Source organism: Thalassophryne amazonica, chromosome 17 (genome assembly GCF_902500255.1).
Source record: "Thalassophryne amazonica chromosome 17, fThaAma1.1, whole genome shotgun sequence".
NCBI lineage: Eukaryota > Metazoa > Chordata > Actinopteri > Batrachoidiformes > Batrachoididae > Thalassophryne > Thalassophryne amazonica.
Window position 1 is genome coordinate 57204729 of NC_047119.1, and position 22730 is coordinate 57227458.

Sequence of the window (22730 nt, forward strand, 5' to 3'; positions counted from 1 at the left end):
GTAAAAAAAAATAATCCTTCTTATAAATATATATGTATATGTAATATATCAGTTTTTGTATGATTTTGCTCATTTAACTTTTTTAACAATTTAAGTTAAAAAGTAGCGTATATGCCATTCCATGTCACAGCAGCACATTCCTCAAACAAATAAAACAAATAAAAAATACATTATGCTGTCCCGTTATAGTTTCTATATAACATATCTAAGAGCTCATTAAATAAATACTAAGCAGTAATGGTTAAATCTAAGGAGAAAATGACTGCAAAGACAGCCTAAAAACGTGTCTCAAGTGCGGTCAGAGATAAAAGGATGCATTTACTTACTTTTCCAACATGGCGGCTGATGGCGTGTAGAAGCTTTCGGAAGCTCAGAGGCTTTTCTTTACAAACGTGCCGAATACGAAATGATACTTTATGAGGTAATGCTCGGTAATATCGCTCAGTAAAAGGAGAAAAATGAGGCGGACGGACGTCGTCGAAGGAAGCTCCTCACGACTATAAATCCCGTGTTGTTTTGGGCCTCGGAACTCCAGGCTCGAGGCTAACGCAGCGGCTAAGTAAATAGCGGCGCTGCTGCTTACAGACTTAAAAAGTTACTTTCGCACTTCTTGGAGGAGATGAATCGTCGCGGAGCCGCAAAGAAAGACTCCAAAAACAAACCGGCCAAAGATGCCAGCGACAGTGACAAGTACGCGGATCTTTTGGTGTTTGGATACGCCTGCAAACTGTTCCGTGACGACGAAAAAGGTCTTTACCACGAAAAAGGGAAACATCTAATCCCATGGATGGGAGACAAGAACATCATGATCGATAGGTCGGTTAAAAGAGTTCAACCGAAACATTCTGCTAACCATGTATCCTGTTCCTTAGCCTGTTAGAAAGTTGAAGGCAGCTCTGCTGAGAGTTTGTAGAGACCCACATCTGACCACCGCTGCTGTATTTTCTTGATGTCTCTTTGGGCATGTTAAACTTCAGTTGAATTTTTTTTTTTTAATGTGATAGTTTATCATATTAAGATGTGAATCAAAGCTAGCACGCCACACTTGTTTAAATGTAGATAAAATACACAGGACAATGGGTGATAGACTATATATTAATGTTTCACAGTATTTTTTGCAATGATACAGTTTATATGAACATATGCTTGCAAACATTGATTCACAAATGTAAAATATAACCAACAAATTCTAAACGGTATCAGTTAATATGTTAAAATGTGGAAGTAGTCCTATATGGGCCTTGAGGCCCGTCTGCTGGTATCACAGTATGAACTGTCTCTCCCCACCCCTTCTGATCAGTCCCCCTGCCTTCACTGTGCATGCGTCATTTTGGAGCGTCAGCAGCAATTCATCGATTATCGCCTCATTTCTGCTTCAAACTCCACTCCAGTCCTCGTCTATCTCAGCGACAGATCTCTGAAGCTTTTGTACAACAATCATTTCCACATAAATTCAGCATTATTACATGATAAAAGATGGGTGACCAATCAGAGTGCAACACCAGCGTGTCTGAGTCTGACTCTCTACACCTAAACTGATCAAAGGGAATACTAATGTGATTATTAACCATCAGATGACTAAGTAAATCCTCTTAAATAATTCTAAAGTCAGTTTTAAGCAGAAACAAGGTGATAATCTGTTAATCGCTGCTGACGCTCTGAAATGATGCATGTACAGTGAATTTGAATACACAGTGTATTTTCTGTAAACTGCATTAAATAATTTAGAAAATTGAACAATACATATGGGAGTTTCATGCAATAGCATAATTCCTATTTTGTCCAATTTGGGAATACAGAAAAACTTGCCTTAAACCATCATTGTATAAACCGGACATTCACACTTAACGGGCAAAAGCAAAAGTCCCAATGCTTTTGTATGGTTTTCCATGTAATAAACGCCGAATATTACAAATTTTGTATAATCAATTTTCACTCACATCGGGCAAAACACCCCCTCACATCGTAATGTATTCCGTTAAAAATCCCTCACATATGCTGGACAGAGCAGCCTGGACGTGCCCAGTAACAGAGGTACGAGATGAAGTTTAGCACTGATCCTCGCAGAGTCGACAGAAATGAGTACTGCATTTCCTTGATTAAAATCCCGGGCGTTTTTTTTTTTTTTTTTTTTCCAAACTATGTTCAGGATGTAATTCAAGGCCGGTGATTATTAACAAAATGATGCTTGTTGCCTGCACTGTAATATGGTGTTTCACACACATCCCTGGGTGTGGCGAACCAAAGACATCCACTTTAGATCAGAGCCCTAAGCTTGGCTGCGAACCCTCGCTGGAGCCTGACGTGCACCTGCTAAGTGATATTCATTGCAAAGAGCTGTGATTTCTCACTTTTCCGGTTTTACTCTTTCCTGTCATTTTAAAAGTATTTGCGGTGTGCCCACTGATTACATTTCGATCATGGATTGTATACATTTGGCAGAATCCGTAAATATGACCAACTTCACAGCATGGAGTGGGAAAAGGATGCTCAAATGACCCGCAATTCATGGAGAGAAATTGTATGTACCGTACCGTTGGTTTGAAGGTTGAAGATTGTATAAAGTGTAGTTCGTTGAGGGACAAATTAATCCAGAAAAGGCCACTGTTCCTGCAGTAAATTGCGTAACGTCATGACGGAGAACTTTAAAAGGGTCTTTTAGCAATAAACCTTTCCTTCTGATTTGCAGTTTGAAATCCATCCTCCATCATCCTTATTCTCATTGTACAATTATGTGAGCTGTCTGCATATAGCTGCAGTATATGTAAATGCATCAGCTGTATTGTTAATACATTGTTTACCATGGGGAGACATTCTAGCCATACTCTATGGATGATACAATATGGCACATCACTAATTCATAACATTTAAAACTAATTAGGTTAGGCTTGAGGTTTATATCTTAGTATGTTGTAAGAATTTCCTCTGGAAGCTTTCCAGTTAGAAAACAATTGATTTTAAAAAATAATGTGAAAGATGTTTCATTCTTGGTAATTTTCTGAAATTTGTTTTCAAATTCACTTTTGTGTTAAATCATAATGACATGCACCCTGTGAGCCTTGATTGAATTAAGTGGGTAAAGAAAATGAATGAATAATGGCATCCACAGGATCCAGAGCAAATTCTTCCCAAGCATAAAGTAACTGCAGCTAAGGTGATTCAACATACCATGGCATTGTTGGGAAAACTTTGAACCAGTCAAAATATTATCAAAATATTGCTGTAATTTTTGTTTCAAGCTTTAGTTGATAGTTAAAAAAAATGGTCTTGAGGTCTTCACAAGTCTGCTGAACCACAGCAGATGAAGTCTTGGTTTGCTTTGGTAGAATTTGCTTGCATTATATCGGAAAAACTAGTGGCCTTCAAAAATGAGAGCTTTACATCGTCTTGCTATAAGTTGTACTTTGGAACACACTGCACTGGTTATCATACTTTTTTGGTCTGAGTCAACAAGGTCTTTGGTTGGGTACAATAATACTGCTGTATTCCAGGATGGTTAGGTCAGTCCTTGAGTTCCTTTCAGGTCAAGTCAATTTTTTTATTTATGCAGTTTGTTCAGTTATTTCAGCATTATATTTTTTAAAGCGGTTCTTACACCTGGCTGAGGTTAGTGCAACGCTGCAACACAGCTATTCTGTGTCCCTTGGGGCAGGTTCTTTATGCTGCTTGGCATACATTAACACCTTTCAGGGAGAAGACTGTTTAAATCAGGCCAGGTTCAAACAATCAGATTTTCAGATGCTTGGCTGGATTCACTCTGCTTGAATTGATTCAGTCTGGGCTCAGTGCGCCTTGGTGTTCAGCAAAGAATTATTTGAATGGTTTATTTGATTGCCAGAATTCACCTGGAATTGCATCGAATTGTGCTGGACCTGCTCTGGGCTATGTTGAGTAGTGAGATGAGGCTGAGGTGGTTTGACCAACCAGGCTCCATCTGGGGGGGATTTAAACAATTTTGCAGAGAGACTGTGTTGTGCCTTTCTCAGGAGAACTTGGCGCCAGATGTGGCCAGGCAGGAGTAGCTTGAGTTGAGGTGCAGAGTTTGGCCCATTACAGCACAAAACTGTGCCAAACTCAGTCACGTGTAAGCCCAGATTTAGTCTTTACTTAGCCATTGGATGGAGCTGAGTCTGATTTGTTGATTGCTGTGAGCTGTAGTCAATGGTAACCTACCTACCTGTTGTTTTGTGGCAGACCGCTTTGTAACATTACAGGTTACATACACTTTTTCGGTTTTTAGTCGTGAAAACTGCTGAAAGCACTGTAAATCTCTGAGTACTCTTCAGCACTGGGTGGAGTGAAGGCTTCATCAGTCAGTCTAGGAGCAAATGCTCTGGGTCAGTGCTGCAAAAAGAGCATCCTGTGGCTGCGTAACATGACTGAAGCAGCTCTGTCTGGTGACGAAATACCCGCCACACGCAGCTTTTCCCTCTATTTCATGGGACTCTCTTGGGTCAGGGCCAAAACGTTACACCTTTGCAGCCCTTTGAGGGATCCACTTCCTTTGACCTCAAAGAGCAAATATGAATTTCTTCTGTTGAATCACCTTGATGTGTAGTGGCTCGCACTGTCTTCCTTTGTACAGCATATGTATGTGTGTGTTTATCACATAACCCCATTCTTTCCCCAGCAAGGTAAGCTAAGGGGTCCTGCCAAACCCCGAATGCCAACCACAGCACCCCATTTCTTTGTCTCCATGAAGAAACTCCAGCTGCGAAGTGCCATAGAGGGATGAGCGCAGGAAAATGTCGTCCATTTGGGTTCTAACGGATAGGTATTTATGTGCTCGGGTTTGTGTGAATGTAACTTTCTTTGAAGATGTAGACATAATGTTGAGCATTACAGGGAGGACTGAACCCTGTAAGGTAAGAGGCGAGTTGATTTTAGTTTTCTAGGCTTCTTGTAAAACCTTGTACAGAACGTAACACAAGAATATATGTAACATATCTTAATAAAACAGTTGAGGATTGAAAGGATGTATTAGGGAATTATTGTGCTGTCAGTTAACAAAAAAGTAAAAGTCTCAAATTAGTATTTTAGAAGTACACTCCCTTGTTACAGCAGTAGACGTTTTTGGGGTTTTTTCCTTAATTAGTAGGTTGTACAGAAAAAAGGTTTTTGATTTCTCCTCTCTAATCATTCTTCTCATTCAACAGATACGATGGGCGTGGTCATTTACATGACCTTTCAGAGTATGACAGTGGGTCATGGAACACGCCCTACCAGCTGTCAGAAGAAGAGGCCAGAATTGAGGCGCTGTGTGATGAGGAGAGGTACATGGCTCTGCACACTGACCTGCTGGCAGAGGAGGCCAGACAAGGTGGGCAGAGTTTCTCTCTCTCTCTCTCTCTTTTTCTTTATCACACTGTTCACAATATTGTGCAGTCCCATCTGTACCCCACCCCATTTTTAATATTCATAAAGTTCTCTCAGTATTTGATGAGGTTTTTCTGTTGTACTGAGCAGTACATTACGCAGCGGTCAGGGGTGAGTGTGTTAGTTATTTTGATGTCATTATAATTCAAGTCCATTTTTGTTCCAGTTCTTTTCTTTGTAATAATCTCTGGTTGCTTTTGGACTGGCTCTCTATTTTTAGGAATTAATTTATGTCAGAGTTGGGATACAAATTCAGGGTCTGACCTTTTGCACCCTGGAAGTGTTTGCTGCTGTTTCTCCACTTAATCCCAGCCACTTTCAGGCTTTGCAGTCCAGTTCTATTTCATTCCTCCTGACCGCCAGAGGGCAGTGCTTTAGCACATGGATAACTAACTACATGTGCGCAGCACAGAGGTCGAGAATATATACCAACAAAGTCACGCCATTGAATGTGACTTGGGTAACATCACTGGTTGTCTTTATATACCAGACGCACTCTGCGCTCGCTTCTTTTCTACATTCTCGCATTCTTAGAGGTTGAGAACGCATTTAGCTGCAATTGCCGCTCTCGCTTGTAGCCTCGCAACCCACCTTCGGTTGGAGCTACGTGCACTGCACATGTCCTCCAGAGGCTGCGAGACACGGCTTCACCGTTTTTTGTATTCTTTGACGCCTGTCGTGAGTACACCTTCCTAAACGCCGGGTGCGCGCCTTTGCCGCTGCCCTGCTGGGTATTTTCCTCTGTGCACATTAGCTGTGTTGTTTCGAAGAAAGCTGGCTATTTGTTTAGTTGTGTCACTAACCTCGTTAACTACGTGGTAGTGTGTGTATCTGAACCAGTATAGTGTACTGTGTTGGGCTTGCCGTGAGTGTTTTCCACTCCTTGAAGTACTTCATCTGAACTGCCGCCATTTGCTAAGTTTAACAGCTCCGCTAGCAGCTAGTGTTGTTGTCGTTGCTCTAAGTGACTTAGCACTTGGGCTGTCAGTTTTTCGGCTGTGTGCATCGTGTTATTACTGTGGCTGTGAGTGTTTCACGCTCCGGGCCTTGTAGTGGCTTTTACACTGCGAGTGCTTCACGCTCCGTGCCTCGTGTCGAGTCTGCGGCTGTGAGTGCTTCACGCTCCGTGCCTCGTGTCGAGTCTGCGGCTGTGAGTGCTTCACGCTCCGTGCCTCGTGTCGAGTCTGCGGCTGTGAGTGCTTCACGCTCCGTGCCTCGTGTCGAGTCTGCGGCTGTGAGAGCTTCACGCTCCGTGCCTCGTGTCGAGTCTGCGGCTGTGAGTGCTTCACGCTCCGTGCCTCGTGTCGAGTCTGCGGCTGTGAGTGCTTCACGCTCCGTGCCTCGTGTCGAGTCTGCGGCTGTGAGTGCTTCACGCTCCGTGCCTCGTGTCGAGTCTGCGGCTGTGAGTGCTTCACGCTCCGTGCCTCGTGTCGAGTCTGCGGCTGTGAGTGCTTCACGCTCCGTGCCTCGTGTCGAGTCTGCGGCTGTGAGTGCTTCACGCTCCGTGCCTCGTGTCGAGTCTGCGGCTGTGAGTGCTTCACGCTCCGTGCCTCGTGTCGAGTCTGCGGCTGTGAGTGCTTCACGCTCCGTGCCTCGTGTCGAGTCTGCGGCTGTGAGTGCTTCACGCTCCGTGCCTCGTGTCGAGTCTGCGGCTGTGAGTGCTTCACGCTCCGTGCCTCGTGTCGAGTCTGCGGCTGTGAGTGCTTCACGCTCCGTGCCTCGTGTCGAGTCTGCGGCTGTGAGTGCTTCACGCTCCGTGCCTCGTGTCGAGTCTGCGGCTGTGAGTGCTTCACGCTCCGTGCCTCGTGTCGAGTCTGCGGCTGTGAGTGCTTCACGCTCCGTGCCTCGTGTCGAGTCTGCGGCTGTGAGTGCTTCACGCTCCGTGCCTCGTGTCGAGTCTGCGGCTGTGAGTGCTTCACGCTCCGTGCCTCGTGTCGAGTCTGCGGCTGTGAGTGCTTCACGCTCCGTGCCTCGTGTCGAGTCTGCGGCTGTGAGTGCTTCACGCTCCGTGCCTCGTGTCGAGTCTGCGGCTGTGAGTGCTTCACGCTCCGTGCCTCGTGTCGAGTCTGCGGCTGTGAGTGCTTCACGCTCCGTGCCTCGTGTCGAGTCTGCGGCTGTGAGTGCTTCACGCTCCGTGCCTCGTGTCGAGTCTGCGGCTGTGAGTGCTTCACGCTCCGTGCCTCGTGTCGAGTCTGCGGCTGTGAGTGCTTCACGCTCCGTGCCTCGTGTCGAGTCTGCGGCTGTGAGTGCTTCACGCTCCGTGCCTCGTGTCGAGTCTGCGGCTGTGAGTGCTTCACGCTCCGTGCCTCGTGTCGAGTCTGCGGCTGTGAGTGCTTCACGCTTTGTCTCTCCATTTGTAACCATCAGGGCTTGTGTTAGCCATCTGCACGCAGTCCATAATGTTGACAGGGCCTTTGTTGCATGGCTGTAGTACCTGTTTGGCTCCCTTGAGCCCAGATGATAGACATATGTTTTGCCCCTCGTGTCTTGGGATCGGACACCTGAGGGAAGCCCTGACAGGCGATGCCTGCCTTAATTGTGCCAGCATGCCACTGGCAGAGAGATCTGCTAGACTTGCAGCATTGGAAAGTGGAATATCTAATGCGACTTTGGCCTCCGTCCCCAGGAAGGAACCAAAGCGCCGTAAATGCCCACATGCAGGAGCCCCTTCTGCTAAGAAGGTTACTCATGACCTTGCTTTGGCTGAAAAGGTCGAAACATTGACTTCTGAGTTTGCTCAGATTAAGTCCTTGCTTCTGAATCTACAGCCTAGGGATGCAGTGACAGTTCCTGTTGTCCCTAATGAGGCTGATCAGACCAATGTAGTTACTCAGCAGAAGGAAGATGTCGTGTCTATTGCTGCAACTGATTCCTTGTACATGACAAGTGATATAAACTGTGTGGAGGATGAGGATGAGAGGGGTCTTTCTCCAAGCCATTCATTAGTGGGCTCTCATACCTCTGAGGCAGAGTCCATGCTGCAAACCGGACCTGGACTATCCTTTGTCAAGCAAGCTGTTCATTTGGCTTTATCCAGGCTTGGGGTCGACAATCCCCCTGCGGAAACCACCGCTTCAAGTGCTTTTTTCAAAGTTACTCAGAAGCCTGAGTTCAACATTCCAGTTTCACAACCATATATCGAGGAGCTCCACCGATGTTGGGCGGACCCCAAATCATTGACCCATCTATCGCAGGACTGCAGAGCCCTTAGCTCTATGTGTGATTCGGCGCAGTATGGTCTGAATCGTATGCCTGCCGTTGACAGCATTATTGCGAACCTGGTTGTGGCTCCAGCTGATGCTGCTCGGCCGGATGCCCGCTGCCCACGTCCTCAGTGTAGGGTCACTGATGACCTCCTCACCAGAAGCTATGACATAGCTGCTCGCATCGGTCGCCTAGGCAACTCACTGTCCCCTTTAGCCCTTGCCCTCTCAGTCTTTGAGGGAGGCAGAGGTTGATGATGCTATGCAAAGTCTGTGATGCCTCACTCCAAACCTTTGCTTATATGTCCAGAGAGCTTGGCAGACTGATGTCAACCCTTACTATCACTAGACGTCAGGTGTGGCTTGCGCAGTCCCCCCTATCCGAATCCTGCAGAGGCACACTCCGTTCGCTGCCGGTTCTTCCAGGCCAAGTATTTGGACCTGCGGCCCAACAAACTTTGGAGCGTGCTGTTGAGGCTAGTAAATCTCGACAACAGTTTGTTGACATACACCGGTCTTCCAGACCTCAGCCAGTCAGACGTGCTACAGTTTTTCACTCTACATCCAGGCTTCCACCGACTCCCAGAGCTGCACGTGCTTTTGCAGTTGAGGGCCAGCTCTCCCAGCAGCCTGCCTTTTGTGAGCCTACGGGCAGACCCCCGAGAACTGAATGGTTTCACATAGCTTCCAGTAATCGCGCCCAGAGGTCCTTAGGGATGCGAGGCAGAGGTGGTCGGGTCTGACTGCCAATGTTTGGCCCCCAGCCGTTTTTCACGAAATCAACTCAGCCACTGGGAGGTTCAAGTTCAAGACCCATGGGTCATTTCAACCTTGTTCGAAGGTTACAGAATTCAGTTCAAATGTCATCCTCCAAAGTTCAGTGGGGTGAGGATGACTGTTGTTTCCAACTCTGTGCAGTCTGCTGCCCTACAGCGGGAGATTTTGGAACCCCTGGAGAAGGGGGCCATAGTGCCAGTTCACAGTTCAGACCAGCTCAGGGGATTCTATTCAATTTACTTCCTTGTTCCAAAGAAGGATGGTGGCTTTTGTCCTATCCTCGATCTCTGACATCTGAATCATCCTATCCTCGATCTCTGACATCTGAATCATTATATCAGAGTGCTGCAGTTTTACATGCTCCGCACAGTAGACGTCCTTCAAACTATCACACCAGGAGACTGGTTCACAAGTGTCGACTTAAAAGATGCCTATTTCCATGTGCCAGTGGCGCCTCATCACAGGCAGTTTCTCCGCTTTGCGTTCGAAGGTCAGGCATACCAGTTCAGGGTGCTTCCTTTCGGCCTCTCTCTCGCCCCTCGTACATTTACCAGATGTACGGCTGCAGCACTAGCCCCACTGCAAGCTCTTGGATTAAGAATCCTACCCTACTTAGACGATTGGCTTGTCTCCGCTCTGACTCAGGAGCAGGCGCACAGCGACACAGCTCTTCTACTGAACCATGTCTCTCATTTAGGACTCACAGTGAACTTTGCAAAGCGTTCTCTTGTTCCCAGTCAACAAACGACCTTCATCGGCATTGCCATCAACTCCCTGACTATGACTGCATCGCCATCCCCGCAGAGAGTGGACAATGTAATTCGTCTCCTTTCACACATTCAACGGGCTGTGATGCTACCTTTTGGTTTGCTGCTCTGGTTGATGGGAAAATTGACTGCAGTGTCGCTAGTGGTACCATTGGGACTTCTGTTCTTACGTCCCCTACAGATTTGGATCAACAACCTAGGCCTCAACTCAAAGTTGCATCAGCACAGGCTTGTACGACTCTCCAACCAGTGCCTTCTGCACCTCAAACCCTGGGGGAACGTGGACTTCATCTGCAGGGGTGTCCCTCTAGGCTCTGTTCCTTCTCGCCGAGAGGTGGTTGTTACAGATGCATCACTCAAAGGTTGGGGGGCCGTGTGGAATCACAGGATGGTGAGGGGTGTCTGGAGTCCCCAGGAGAGACTCCAACACATAAACGCGCTGGAGCTTCGCGCTGTGCGACTGGCTCTCAAGCATTTCTTCCCGGCACTGAGAGGAAGACATGTTCTTGTCCAGTCGGACAACACGTCAACAGTCTATCACATAAACCATCGGGGGGGGCTCCAGGTCCAATCACTCATTGGCAGAAACTCGGAAGCTTCTCTTATGGGCGTTGCCTCGCCTTCAGAGTGTCAGAGCAGTTCATCTGCCCGGTGTACAGAACAGCGCAGCGGATTTACTCTCCAGACAGAAACCACCTCCGGGAGAGTGGAGACTGAACCCGATTGTGGTCCAAATGATCTGGCAGAAATATGGTGCAGCGGAAGTGGACCTTTTCGCTTCAAGCACCTCGACACATTGCCCACGATGGTACTCCCTCTTGGAACCAGACAGCCCGCTGGGGCAGGATGCATTGGCTCACCCGTGGCCGGATTGCCTCCTTTATGCCTTCCCTCCTCTCCCGCTGCTGATGTTGACACTGCACAGGATAGATCAGAGCAGCCACAGGGTGCTGCTGGTTGCTCCATTCTGGCCTGGCAGGATTTGGTTTCCCATGATTTACAAACTCCTCGAGGGAGAACTTTGGGCTCTCCCGGAGAGGAAGGATTTGTTGTCACAGCTACAGGGGAGGATTTGGCACCCTCACCCAGAACGCCTTCAACTGTATGTGTGGTGTGTCCTGTATATGTATACTGTATATGTGTATGTGTGTCCAAATGTTGAAGCAGTACATTAGTGCGACTGCCGGGATCCGGAAAACGGATGCCCTGTTTGTGTGTTACGGTGATCACATAAGAGGCTGTGCTGTCTCAAAGCAGCGACTCTCGCATTGGGTCGTGGATGCCATTTTACAAGTATACAGGTCCAGAGGTCTTCAGCCTCCTAAGGTTACGTGCCATTCCATCAGAGGGGTGTCCACCTCCTGGGCTGCACTGAGAGGTGTCCCTTTGAGTGATATTTGTGCTGCTGCTACGTGGGCTTCGTCCTGTACCTTCACCCGCTATTACAGACTGAATGTGGCTGCTCCTCCTGCGGTGACTTCGGCGGTGTTGTCTGTCTCCACTCCCCACTGCTGATGCGAGGTGAGTGTAACTCTTCGTGACCTTGTTGGTATTAAGTCATCCAGGTGCTAAAGCACCGCCCTCTGGCGGTCAGGAGGAATGAAATAGAACAAGAGTTACGAATGTAACTACGGTTCTATGAATTCCGGATGACCGCCAGAGTTGCTTGTCACTCAGTCTTGCGAGTTCATTCCAAAAAGAAGCGAGCGCTGGGTGCGTCTGGTATATAAAGACAACCAGTGATGTCATCCAGGTCACATTCAATGGTGTGACTTTGTTGGTATATATTCTCGACCTCTGTGCTGCGCACATGTAGTTATCCATGTGCTAAAGCACCGCCCTCTGGCGGTCATCCGGAATTCATAGAACCGTAGTTACATTCGTAACTCTCATTTTATCTTGTGTGTGTGTGTGTGCTTGTTTTTGGTGGCCTGGGCCTGTGAGATAATATATTTCATCTTGCTGCAGTGCATAGCAGACCATAAATAATCTTTGAGTAATATATATATATATAATATTTATTTTTAAATAAGACACGGCTGCAAGGAAGTACACATTTCTCAAAGCATCATATCCAGGCTTCTTATGTGACAGTTCAGGAAGAGTAATGATCCATAGTGAAGCGTTTTAAACTTAACATCGGTTAGAAGATGACCTGTGATAACTCTGAACTTGAGACATGCCGTTTGTCTTTGTGCTTGCTGTAGATTCATAGAGAGATCTTTGCATCTCAATCATTTTACCTTGGCATGAAGTGGCCTGTTGTGATGACAAAGAATTTCTGTAAGAGACTGTAATTAGTTTAATAAAGTACAGTCTTAAGTGAAATATGTTATTATGGTTAAATGGACAGCAAATGAGTCGCTGTGTGATTTGCTTTGCATACACACCCTCACACTTGCATAGATGGTTTATTCCACAGGCGGGCTTGCCCTTGAATATGGAGACCTGACCCCATTTACTCAGGCTATTATCCATCTGTCCACTGCTATGAAAATGAGAAGGCATTAGAGATGCTGATAGTTTGAGTGAGGATTTTGTCCTTGATAGTTTGTCAAGCGTTTCAAAATAAGAGGCAGTGCCATGGAAAAATAACCGTGTGTGTATGTGGAGCATCAGCTTTACTGTGGTTTGCATTTCATGTTTTGTGAAACTTGTTGAAACCCATTTTCAAACACCTTCCCCCACAATATTAAAAATCTGTTTGGAAATTCCACCTCTTTATCCAGGTCGATCTCATAATTTTAGGGCATTTATTCCAGGCCAGACACATCTTCAGCAAATTTCATGAAGACAGAAGAAGTCATTTTCTGGAAATGACTTCAGAAAACCTATAATGTTTTCATTATATTATGGGGGGAGCCCCCCCCGCCCCCATTTGAAGGTCAAGTTTATTTTTTTCTATGTAGCGCCAGATAACAGCAGAAGTCATTTCAGGTTACATTTCCTATGGAGCCTTGTCCTTTCATTAAACAAACTAAATAGCCTTATGCTATTTATCTTACTGACATGACATGTCATTTTTGTCTTGAGTGGCATGTTTACAATTCTCTACTCTCTGTATTGTGCACACAGACACGTGCCCCGCACACTCCCATCAGCAGACAGAGAACGCCCTTTGCAAAGTATGTTGCGTCAACCACTTGAAAAGCAGGCAGAAATATCTGCGGGTTTTTGTTTTAATGCTCCCAAAAGTGGTGAAGGTGGCAACACTCGCTCCCCTGTGAGTGGTAGCTGGAGTAGTTCTCCTGCTCTGGGCCCAAATACAGACAAGCCAGTACTCGGCTGAGTTCCCCTGCCTATTATCTGATATGTACATGCAATGTGCCCTTGCAGGTGTTAACAGATAAATGTTGGCATTGTAAACATGAATTTGTATAGAACGCTACGCCAGACAGAGACAATTTCAGTGAAGAGTACAAATCACTGCTGACATTGAAGTGCATGTGTACTGTTAAGTGTAATTACAGGGTTGGAGAAATATTTTTTGAGCCTACTGGTCAGGAGCAGTAGTACCAATTTTGTTACTGGTCCAAGGTAAACTCTGAGCCTCCGACAGCGAGCCGGCGTGCCTCAGCGTAGCATTAATCATCACATCATACGCATGTATTCAATCACTATTGTATTTGTAAATCTATGGCATGATAGAACGTTTTCATTTTGTGTTGAATGTATATAAATAATAAACATTTGCTTACATGATCCTCTGCTTTTATGTGAATGTACTATGCATCTTATACTCAACCTTTCTGTAATTCTGGCCTTGTTCTTGTCTTATGCAGCCCAAACACAGCCTTTACTCTTGTTACTTAATCCACTTGTCTATTCTTGCTGGTTGCATTTTACAAACTGGGTCTAAAAAGTGTAACAAATGGTCATTTTTTTTTCAAAATTCATTATGTAAAGTATACACATGTATCCCTTTGCAACCTTCTGGATTTAATTATTCCATTTAGTTTGAGACAAAAAACGCAATTTATGTGACATAAATAAATGGAAAATGTATTGGAATTCAAAACATTTTTGTTGTATTTCTCAGAATTAACCTTTTTTGCATACAATAGCATTATTCAGTCAATTGTCATGCAAAATGTATGGAACTGGTGTCAATATGTTATGAAGAACCCGTTCTTTCATAATATACCATATTTAATGACATCTGGGCAAAAAAAGACTATTGAATCGCCACCACCGACGAGTCCACCCCCGACAACAGACCAGAAGTTCCTTGATTTATGTCCAAATGTTATGAAATAGTACTTGAAAGAGAACATCTTAAGCTTTAAAATGACACCAAGATTGTCTTGATAGGTCTTCTCGTCTCTAAGAAATTACATCTGATGTTCATAAAAAATTGACCAGAGTGTGACAAGCCCACCCTTTTGGTACACCAGTATATGAAATGTGACCGTAAGCTCTATATCTATTTTTTGTGTTTGGGTAACAATTGTATCAATTGTTTCTGTGTGATCAAATTTTTATGATTGTTCAAGAAAATCATGTTAAAGTTTCACATTACATTCACATTTTGTAGTAAAATACAACAGTTGATCCAAGCTAACTTTTTATTTTGATTGACCAATCAAATGATTTATTATTGAAAACAAAAGGTACAGATTTTATGCCCTTTGAGTAATCTTTTTTTTTAATTATTATTTATTTATTTATTTTGTTATGGTGACTTCACCCCCTAATTTGAATCTGCTTAAAATATGTCAACTCAGTTTAGTCCAAACACAGTTTCAATTTTGTAAAAACCCAATTTAGTCATGACCTGTATTCCACTGTGTTTGTTGCACATGACCATGGGAGTTGGGGGCACAGAGGGCTCAACCTATGACCCTGGGATATCGCACTGGGATCTTAGGCTGGAGCCCCTAATATATCCCCCTGAAAAGTAGCTCATAGTGTTGGGATGGGCTCTTATGGGTGTCGTGTCATGGGCCAGCTTTCTCTCAGGGTCCTCAGGGGTGGCCTTGAGTTGGATTGTGAGTGGTGGTGGGCATGGTGTGATTGGGGGAGGTGTGAAGTTTTTGGGACCCCTCATGGGCAGTAGAGGTACCCTTTTGTGCAGCCGGGGTGGGCCTTCTCATTCTCTATGCTGCTGTGACCTTGACTGGGGCAGGAATGCCCAGGAGTGCTTCAGACTTGTGTTGCTGTGTGTGGTACCAGAGGGGTTCTGGGCCGCTCTCTCTGTAGGGTTTGGGTCCTATATCTCATTCCTGCGATGTGGCGTTGGTTTGTGGGCCTCTTGGGTGCATCCTCTCCTGGGGTGGCTGGTCTGTGGTCATCTCGCCCTCTGGTCCTGTTGGCTGTGTGCCCTCTCCTACAGGGGCGTGTAGCTCTGTGCCATGTGATCTATGGGCCCAGTGCGTTCTATGGGGCTGCTCCTCTGGTTTGAAGACAAGTGGCACTCGTGCAGCTCCAAATAATCCTTCACATTATCACACTTCTCCTCATTTCCATTGCACCCTGCACACAAAATTACACCTTACCCTCATACGTGCGCACATTTATGACTACTCAGTGCACTCTTTAACATCAAGATTTTTTTGGAGGCTGCCTACAGGTAGGAAAAATGCCATTGTCCTTGAATTCATGTAAGCCACTCATTGTGTGCCAGAATGACATTTTGCACACTTTAGAACTTATTGCTGGACAAATGACTTTTTCTGTCATTCTTCAGATTGACATTGAATCATTCTGAAGGCTCCTATAAGGGTAAATAATTTCAGGTGATTGCATACAAGTGACTACTTTAATACCACTTCCCCCATATTTGGTCAGAAAATACTTTTTTTTTTTTTTTGTACAAAGGACTTTGGGTTCTTTACACAGTTTTTTGTTGTTAATGTCACTGTCATGGTTTTTCTAATTTAACTACACTATTTAAATATTACACTATTGTGAATGGACATATTGGTGGTGGTGCAAGTCGACTCTGACCCACACTGGTGTGATATTTACGGACAGTGTTGTGTTTCTTTCCATGCAGAGGAGGAGTACAAACGTCTGAGTGAGGCTCTCGCTGATGAAGGTTCCTACAACGCAGTGGCTTTCAAATACAGTGCTGACTACTATGATCCCTCCCAGCCCACAGAGGAGGAGGATGCAAACAGAGAAACTGGTGAGAACGCTCCCTTGAACACCATTGGTCACGCTCAAGCATGTGCATCACACTTTCTGACATGGACGCAGATAAATGTTGTGCATGAGTGTGAAAATAAAAGGTTATGACACCTTTAATACCATATGCAGATTTTTTTTTGGGGGGGGGGGGGTAGGTTGTGCTTGTGGTATTTTGGCAGAGACTTTCTTTTGGTTTTTATTTTCTCAAAGCTGCTTACAGCAGAATTTCAGATTTTGATAAGGTGTATCTAATGATTTTCATTAAAGTATTTTATTTTTAAATGAATGCGCAGTTAATGAGAGAAGGGTTCTATACAATAAAACCTCTTTTTAGCTGGCACTGTTAAGGCCAGTTTTTCATTCCCTCCTGCTGCATCCCAGTTGACAGACACAAATAACAGAATTATGGGTAATCAAACGGAGCCAAGGCTCTGATTACATCTCATAACAGCATAATGTCTGTACTGCATGACAGACTTCAATCACGGCAAAACAGTGGAGAACAATTAGTTCAGTTTTTACATCAAGCATTAAAATATAATGCAATGCTAAAATACCTTCGGCCATATGAGCATTGTGTACGTTATAATTTGCAGTTGTTTAATTAATTATTAGGATTCTATTGTCTTATGTACAATTTGTACATGTTCAATAAAGCCCCTTATTCAATCAAAAACTGTATTTACATTTTAACATCTACATGAGATCTTGCATGTACATGAGCTTTTGACAAGTTCTGCAAATCAAGGAATATCTGTAGCTCACTCTGTGCATTTTCAGGTATCCATGAGACAAATTTAACTCCATAGGAAGTTAGCTTTGAGTTAGCGTGCACTCTAATGCCCGCGATTTTGCTCCAGAAGTGTTATTAGGTTCCAAAAATAGCGTTTTCAGTTTTAGAAGTGTTTATTTCTCACTAGATTTTACATAATACATGACAGAGGCTATGTTAACACACAAAAGAAATGGACTTTTGCAGCTAGCTAAACCAACCTGTGATGTCATCATGCTAACGTCGATGAAACGTCTTCTTAATCACTTCAGAGGTGTTATTAAGTTCCAAAAATGGCATTTTCAGTTTTATAAATGTTTATTTCTTGCTAGCTTTTACATAATATACGAGAAACATGTTATATAAACACACAAATGAAGCGATTTTAGACAGACCTGCCACTGATGTCATGGCACAGCTTTACTCTGATTGGCTGTCACCCCTGGTACTCATAAAAAAAACAAATGAACAGATTTGAAACAGAATGTGAGTGAACCATGTTTGAACTTGTCCAAGGTCTGTGTCCCAAGAATGTTCCCTGTGAATTTGAAGATTTTGGCAGTAATAGGACTGGACTTGCGCTGAGCTCAGACAGATGGGCAGACAGACTGATGGACTCAAAGCCTTCCCAATACCCGATGGCCGTATTTGATGGCCTCAGGTAAAAATGATTTCCAGCTTGCAGAAATAAGATGCTATGCTATCAGGTTGAAAATTCCTGGCATCATCTTCTGGGCTTCTTCACAGCACTTTCTGGTACTGTGGGGTACGACTCCAGTGGTAACTATAAAGGCAAGCGAGTGTGTGCACGTCGGTCAGGATGGTAAAAAACAGATTTTATTCATTGTTAGCCGCTCACATTCTTAGCTCCAACAATTAATAGTGGTGGAAATTTCTGGGTACTCCACAGTTTGGTTATGATTCAGAGTGTTGCAAATCTTAATCTATTTTTAGTGTGTCTTGATGCACCCCCCCCCCCCCCCCCCCCAACAATTGATACGTGATTTTTTTTTTTTTTTTTTTTTCCCTCTCTCAATGTGATTACTTTGTTTTTTTTGTTTTGGTTTTTTTTTTATATAAAGTATTTGTAAAGATCCATAATAATAAAAGGGGATGAATTTACTTCACTTTGACAGACCCACATCTCAGTGTCTCCCCAAGGCGCCATACATGAGCAAGGTTTATCTCTTATCCTTGCTATTATCTTTTATTAATAAAAGAAATGTAAGAAGTGTCAAGTGGAAGCTTACATTCTCCAACATATTTCCCAGAGGAGAAAAGAACCAAATAAGGAAAATAAGTGGGCATATAGAAGCATTTTTGTAGTAAATTCACAACATATTCTGAATCACTGTCATAAAAACCAGACTTCAGGTAGAAATAACTGGTGTATTTTGCTTCATCTTTAATAAGCAAACAAAAGCCTCAGTTTCCTTAGTGATTCCATAACTTTGATTTGGCCTAAGGGTGTCAGATCATGAACACGTAGCTGGTGATCTGAATGCACCCACGTAAGCTATGTCCCACATGACGCGGTGTCTGTCCTGCGGCGTACCACTCACAGGACACAGGTGATACACACGCACGCCACGTGTTGAGGGGGAGCCGACACACTGGCTTGCCACAAGTGTGGCGTTGCCAAGTAACACACTTGTGGCGCACTTAGACAAATTTCACAACCAGCTCGAAAGTGATCACGTGCTCTCCATTTTCGAGCTGGCTGCGCGAATGGCCCCACATTTCCTAAGTGTTGCGTGAGTGGTATTGGATGTTCGTGTGTGGCACCTGGAATTTGACAGACACCTGCCGAGAGGGTTTGAATGGGCACTCACAGCGCACTCTGTCTTTCAGCCACTGATGATGCGCGAATGGTTGTGGTGACAGGTGTACGAGGTGTTAGAGACGGCTCCAATTTTTCGTGATTCTTCCTTCGTGCGCCATTCGGCCTCATTCATGCTTTGCGTGAAGGGGCCCTAAGCTTTTACCTCACAACTTTCATATCTTGTGGTTCTTGTCCAACTTCACTGAAGCCCAAGTACTTTGGTTGGATTTGATGCTCAGCTGCCATGTGTCTTTGTTTTGTATAGGACAAAGTGTCCAGGCACTGCAATTCCATGTCCTGCTTTTTTTTTTTTTTTTTTTTTTAATTGTCAGCATTGCTTTAGTAGTTAACATTTGGAAAATCCAAATTTGACATTTATCAATCAAAACAATTAGATCCACATGTTGGTAGAAATATTCAGGACTTGACAGTAAGGCCTATCCAGTTGTCTGGGACAAGTACAGAACTATGGCTGGCAAGATAAATGACCCCTCCTTGCCCATTTGAACAACTATAAAAAAGAATAATCATTTTCATGGAGCTGACAGGCCGTAACACAGCCAAAGTAGCTTGCAGTGAGACGTCTTGCAGCCTTCTTTTTGTTTTTGTTGAGAGGTGCGCATGCACTGTTCTCTGCTGGCGGTCTTGGGGAAATGGCAATGCTTAAAGAGTTGAAACGCAACACGTGTCAGCTGTGGTTGTCAGTCATTTGTGTGCGGTTATGTGTTGACCCAAATGTCACATGTGCATCTTTAAGTCTGTGAAATGGGGACTGCTAACGGTTCCTTAAACAACATACATCCCCACCAGTATGTAGACGTGTTTCTCTGAAAAGGTGACAGAGCTGTTTCATGTTACTACATTTGCTATTCACATTTTTCTTTTGGAAATAAATCTGTTAATGGTCATGCATCACATGTGGCAGTGAACAATTTGAGCGTGTTTTTAATTGGTGTTATTTCATTAAGAGGCATTTAATTTGAAGCATGTTTAATATCCAGATCTTCGATGAATACATTTATGTAAAAGCTGAGCTTTTTCCCACTACAATGCAAATTAAGAGCCCAGAACAGTGTTGGTGTTGAGTGATAAGCTCACAATTATGCCATCAAATATCAAATAATTTTTCCCCCATTGTCGGCTCCTGAATTAATTCCAAAGAAGTTGGAGGGGTAATTGCAGAATAATGCAGTATTGTTTGTGACAAATTATGGCCAATTTACTTCAGGCATATTATTAATCTCAGTGTAAAATCTTACACTAATTAATTCCTGTCATTTTTACAATGCATCCATTAATTTCACATCATATTATTGCAAGCAATTTAAACTTGTTGAGGGGTTAACAGGTGAATCGTATTTCTTCTAATTCATCCTTCTTGATTTCTTCGGAACACCTGTCGTAAACGTAAACCACTGCCAGTACTGTGGCTGGGCCACTCAAGGACATTCACAGAGTTGTCCTGAAGCCACTCCTTTGATATCTTGGATGTGTCCTTAGGGTCATTGTCCTGCTGAAAGATGAACTGTCGCCCCAGTCTGAGGTCAAGAGCACTCTGTAGCAGGTTTTCATCTAGGATGCCTGTGTACATTGCTGCATTCATCTTTCCCTCAATCCTGACTAGTCTCTCACTACCACTGTGCTTCACTGCCTGGTTTCCTCCAAACATGACACCTGGCATTCACGCCAAAGAGTTGAATTCTTGTCTCATCAGACCAGTGTATGTCCGCAGCAGGCACACATTTCCAACAATCCCCTGCATGACCAAAATGGTCTGAGAGTCCTTCAGGTGCCTTTGGGCAAACTCCAAGCGGGCTGTGCTTTTTACTTAGGAGTGGCTTCTGTCTGACCACTCTACCATACAGGCCTGATTGGTGGATTGCTGCAGAGATGGGTGTCCTTCTGGAAGGTTCTCCTTGCTCCATAGAGGAATGTTGGAGCTCTGACAGAGTGACTATTGGGTTCTTGGTCACCTCCCTGACGAAGGCCCTTCTCTCCCGGTTCGCTGGATGGCCAGCTGCAGGATGAGTCCTGGTGGATCCAAACTTCTTCCATTTATGGATGATGGAGGCCACTGTGCTCATTGGGACTGTCAATGCAGCAGAAATGTTTCTGTACCATAGAGATGGATATAGTGAAGCTAGAGTGCACACTCCCTATTCCGCTAACGTAACGCTGCCACATCTACATAGTGGCACGCCGTCGTTACCAAAGAAGGCAAAAAAGACACGAAGTACCTGGATGTGCAATACAGCGTGCATGTTGAGCCAAGAAAGATGCAAGAAAGGAAGGCCAGAAAGATGAAAGAAAAGTAAGAAGAGAAAAAAAAAAAAACAGGAAAGAAAAAAGAACCAAAGAGGGCCTTTTGCCATCTTTGGTAATGGTAGCGCATGCTCCTTGATGGCACACGGCCAGGTGTGACTCTGCCCTCTAGCTTCGCTATAGCCAACTCTATGCTATGTACCCTTCCCCAGATTTGTGCCTCAAGACAGTCTTGTCTCGGCGTTCTACAGACAATTCCGTTGACTTCATGCTTGTTTTGTGCTCTGACATGCACTAACAGCTGTGGACCATATATGTAGACAGGTGTGTGCCTTTTCAAATCGTGTCCATTCAACTGAATTTACCCCAGGTGGACTCCAATTAAGCTGAAGAAACATCTCAAGGATGATCAGTGGAGGGAGGATGCAGCTGAGCTCAAATTTGAGCTTCATGATAAAGGCTGTGAATACACAGCCTTTACCACGTAATGGCACACGTCATTTCTTAGATATTCTTGTTTTTAATAAGTTTGTAAAAATCTTTAAAAAAAAAAAAAAAAAAGCATAACTTTACAGGGTTCTCATGAAGACTTTTTTACAGCATAGGGGGAGCGTATAGTGCAGCAGATAACAGAATATTTACAGAGGAATCCTTCCAAAGGTGATACAAGCACCAAAGTTGGCACCAATACTTCTTAAACGTTACTCTTGAAAAGACTGAGTAGCCACTTGAATTTTCAATAGGCAGCCACGTAGGGGTCAATTTAAGAATTACACAGGGGTCAAAATAAAAAAAAAAATGTTCCAATCATATTGAAAGCTATATCACATTATTTGGCTGAACATAAATATTCCAAAATAGTATAGTTTGGACTATCTATGACTGAATGTTATGGGGTCAAAACAGCAAGAATTGTAACAAAGGCTGCATAAACTTGGCGTTGTCATGACACAACTCTATGTTGGCCCGGTGCGAAAGGGGCTTTAAGAAAAACATAGTAGTTCACATGTTTATCCATGAGATGGTTATTGAAGCATCCAGGGACACAACAAGTAATTCCCGGCATTTTGAGCCTTGATGCCAATTTATGATTCCCGCTGTGCTCCATTGTTGCCAAGCTATAAATCACGTAGGATTGTTGTCGAACTTTTTATACCGTAACACAATGCAGTAAAACTATACCACTCAAAGAGCACATGTGAACAATTAAAAGAAAAAGAAAAAAAAAAAAAAGCTCATTACAGCCTGGCTTCAGCTCCTCGGCACTTTGGTCTCCTCAAGTTCTCTCACGATTGCGTTAAATAAAGTCCATTAACTCCTCACAGACGAGAGGACATGTCCACATCCAGTATAACTCCTCATGGAGGACATCTCCACATCCACTCATGGACGGATCGCACGTGCGTGCAATCACCGGCTGCAGCTCTGTGGTCACAGGAAGAATGACAAACTAGAACAGAAAACGGAGTGCACACCTGCAGCGCTGCACAAGAAGAAAGATAAACTAGAAGAGAAATCAGAGCGCACACCTGCAGGGCTGCACAAGAAGAAAGATAAACTGGAACACAGAGTGCACACCTGCAGCGTGGGACAGGAAAAACGATAAACCACAAGAGAAATCA

The 22730-nt window shown here is 44.3% G+C and overlaps 1 protein-coding gene across 4 annotated transcripts in view; it reads left to right on the forward strand.

Moving 5' to 3' along the window:
- Nucleotides 1–349: 349 nt before the first annotated feature.
- sfswap (splicing factor SWAP) overlaps nucleotides 350–22730 on the forward strand; it is a 123713-nt gene continuing 101332 nt past the window's right edge. For 2 of the 4 annotated variants that reach the window (XM_034193107.1, XM_034193108.1), the window contains exons 1-3: nucleotides 350–816; nucleotides 5157–5320; nucleotides 16119–16250. In XM_034193107.1, coding sequence (XP_034048998.1) covers nucleotides 620–816; nucleotides 5157–5320; nucleotides 16119–16250 — 493 coding nt within the window. In that variant the 5' untranslated portion in view covers nucleotides 350–619. Of the gene's footprint in view, nucleotides 817–2235; nucleotides 4775–5156; nucleotides 5321–16118; nucleotides 16251–22730 lie in introns of those variants that run through there. The other 2 variants (XM_034193110.1, XM_034193109.1) reach the window with 2 other exon arrangements.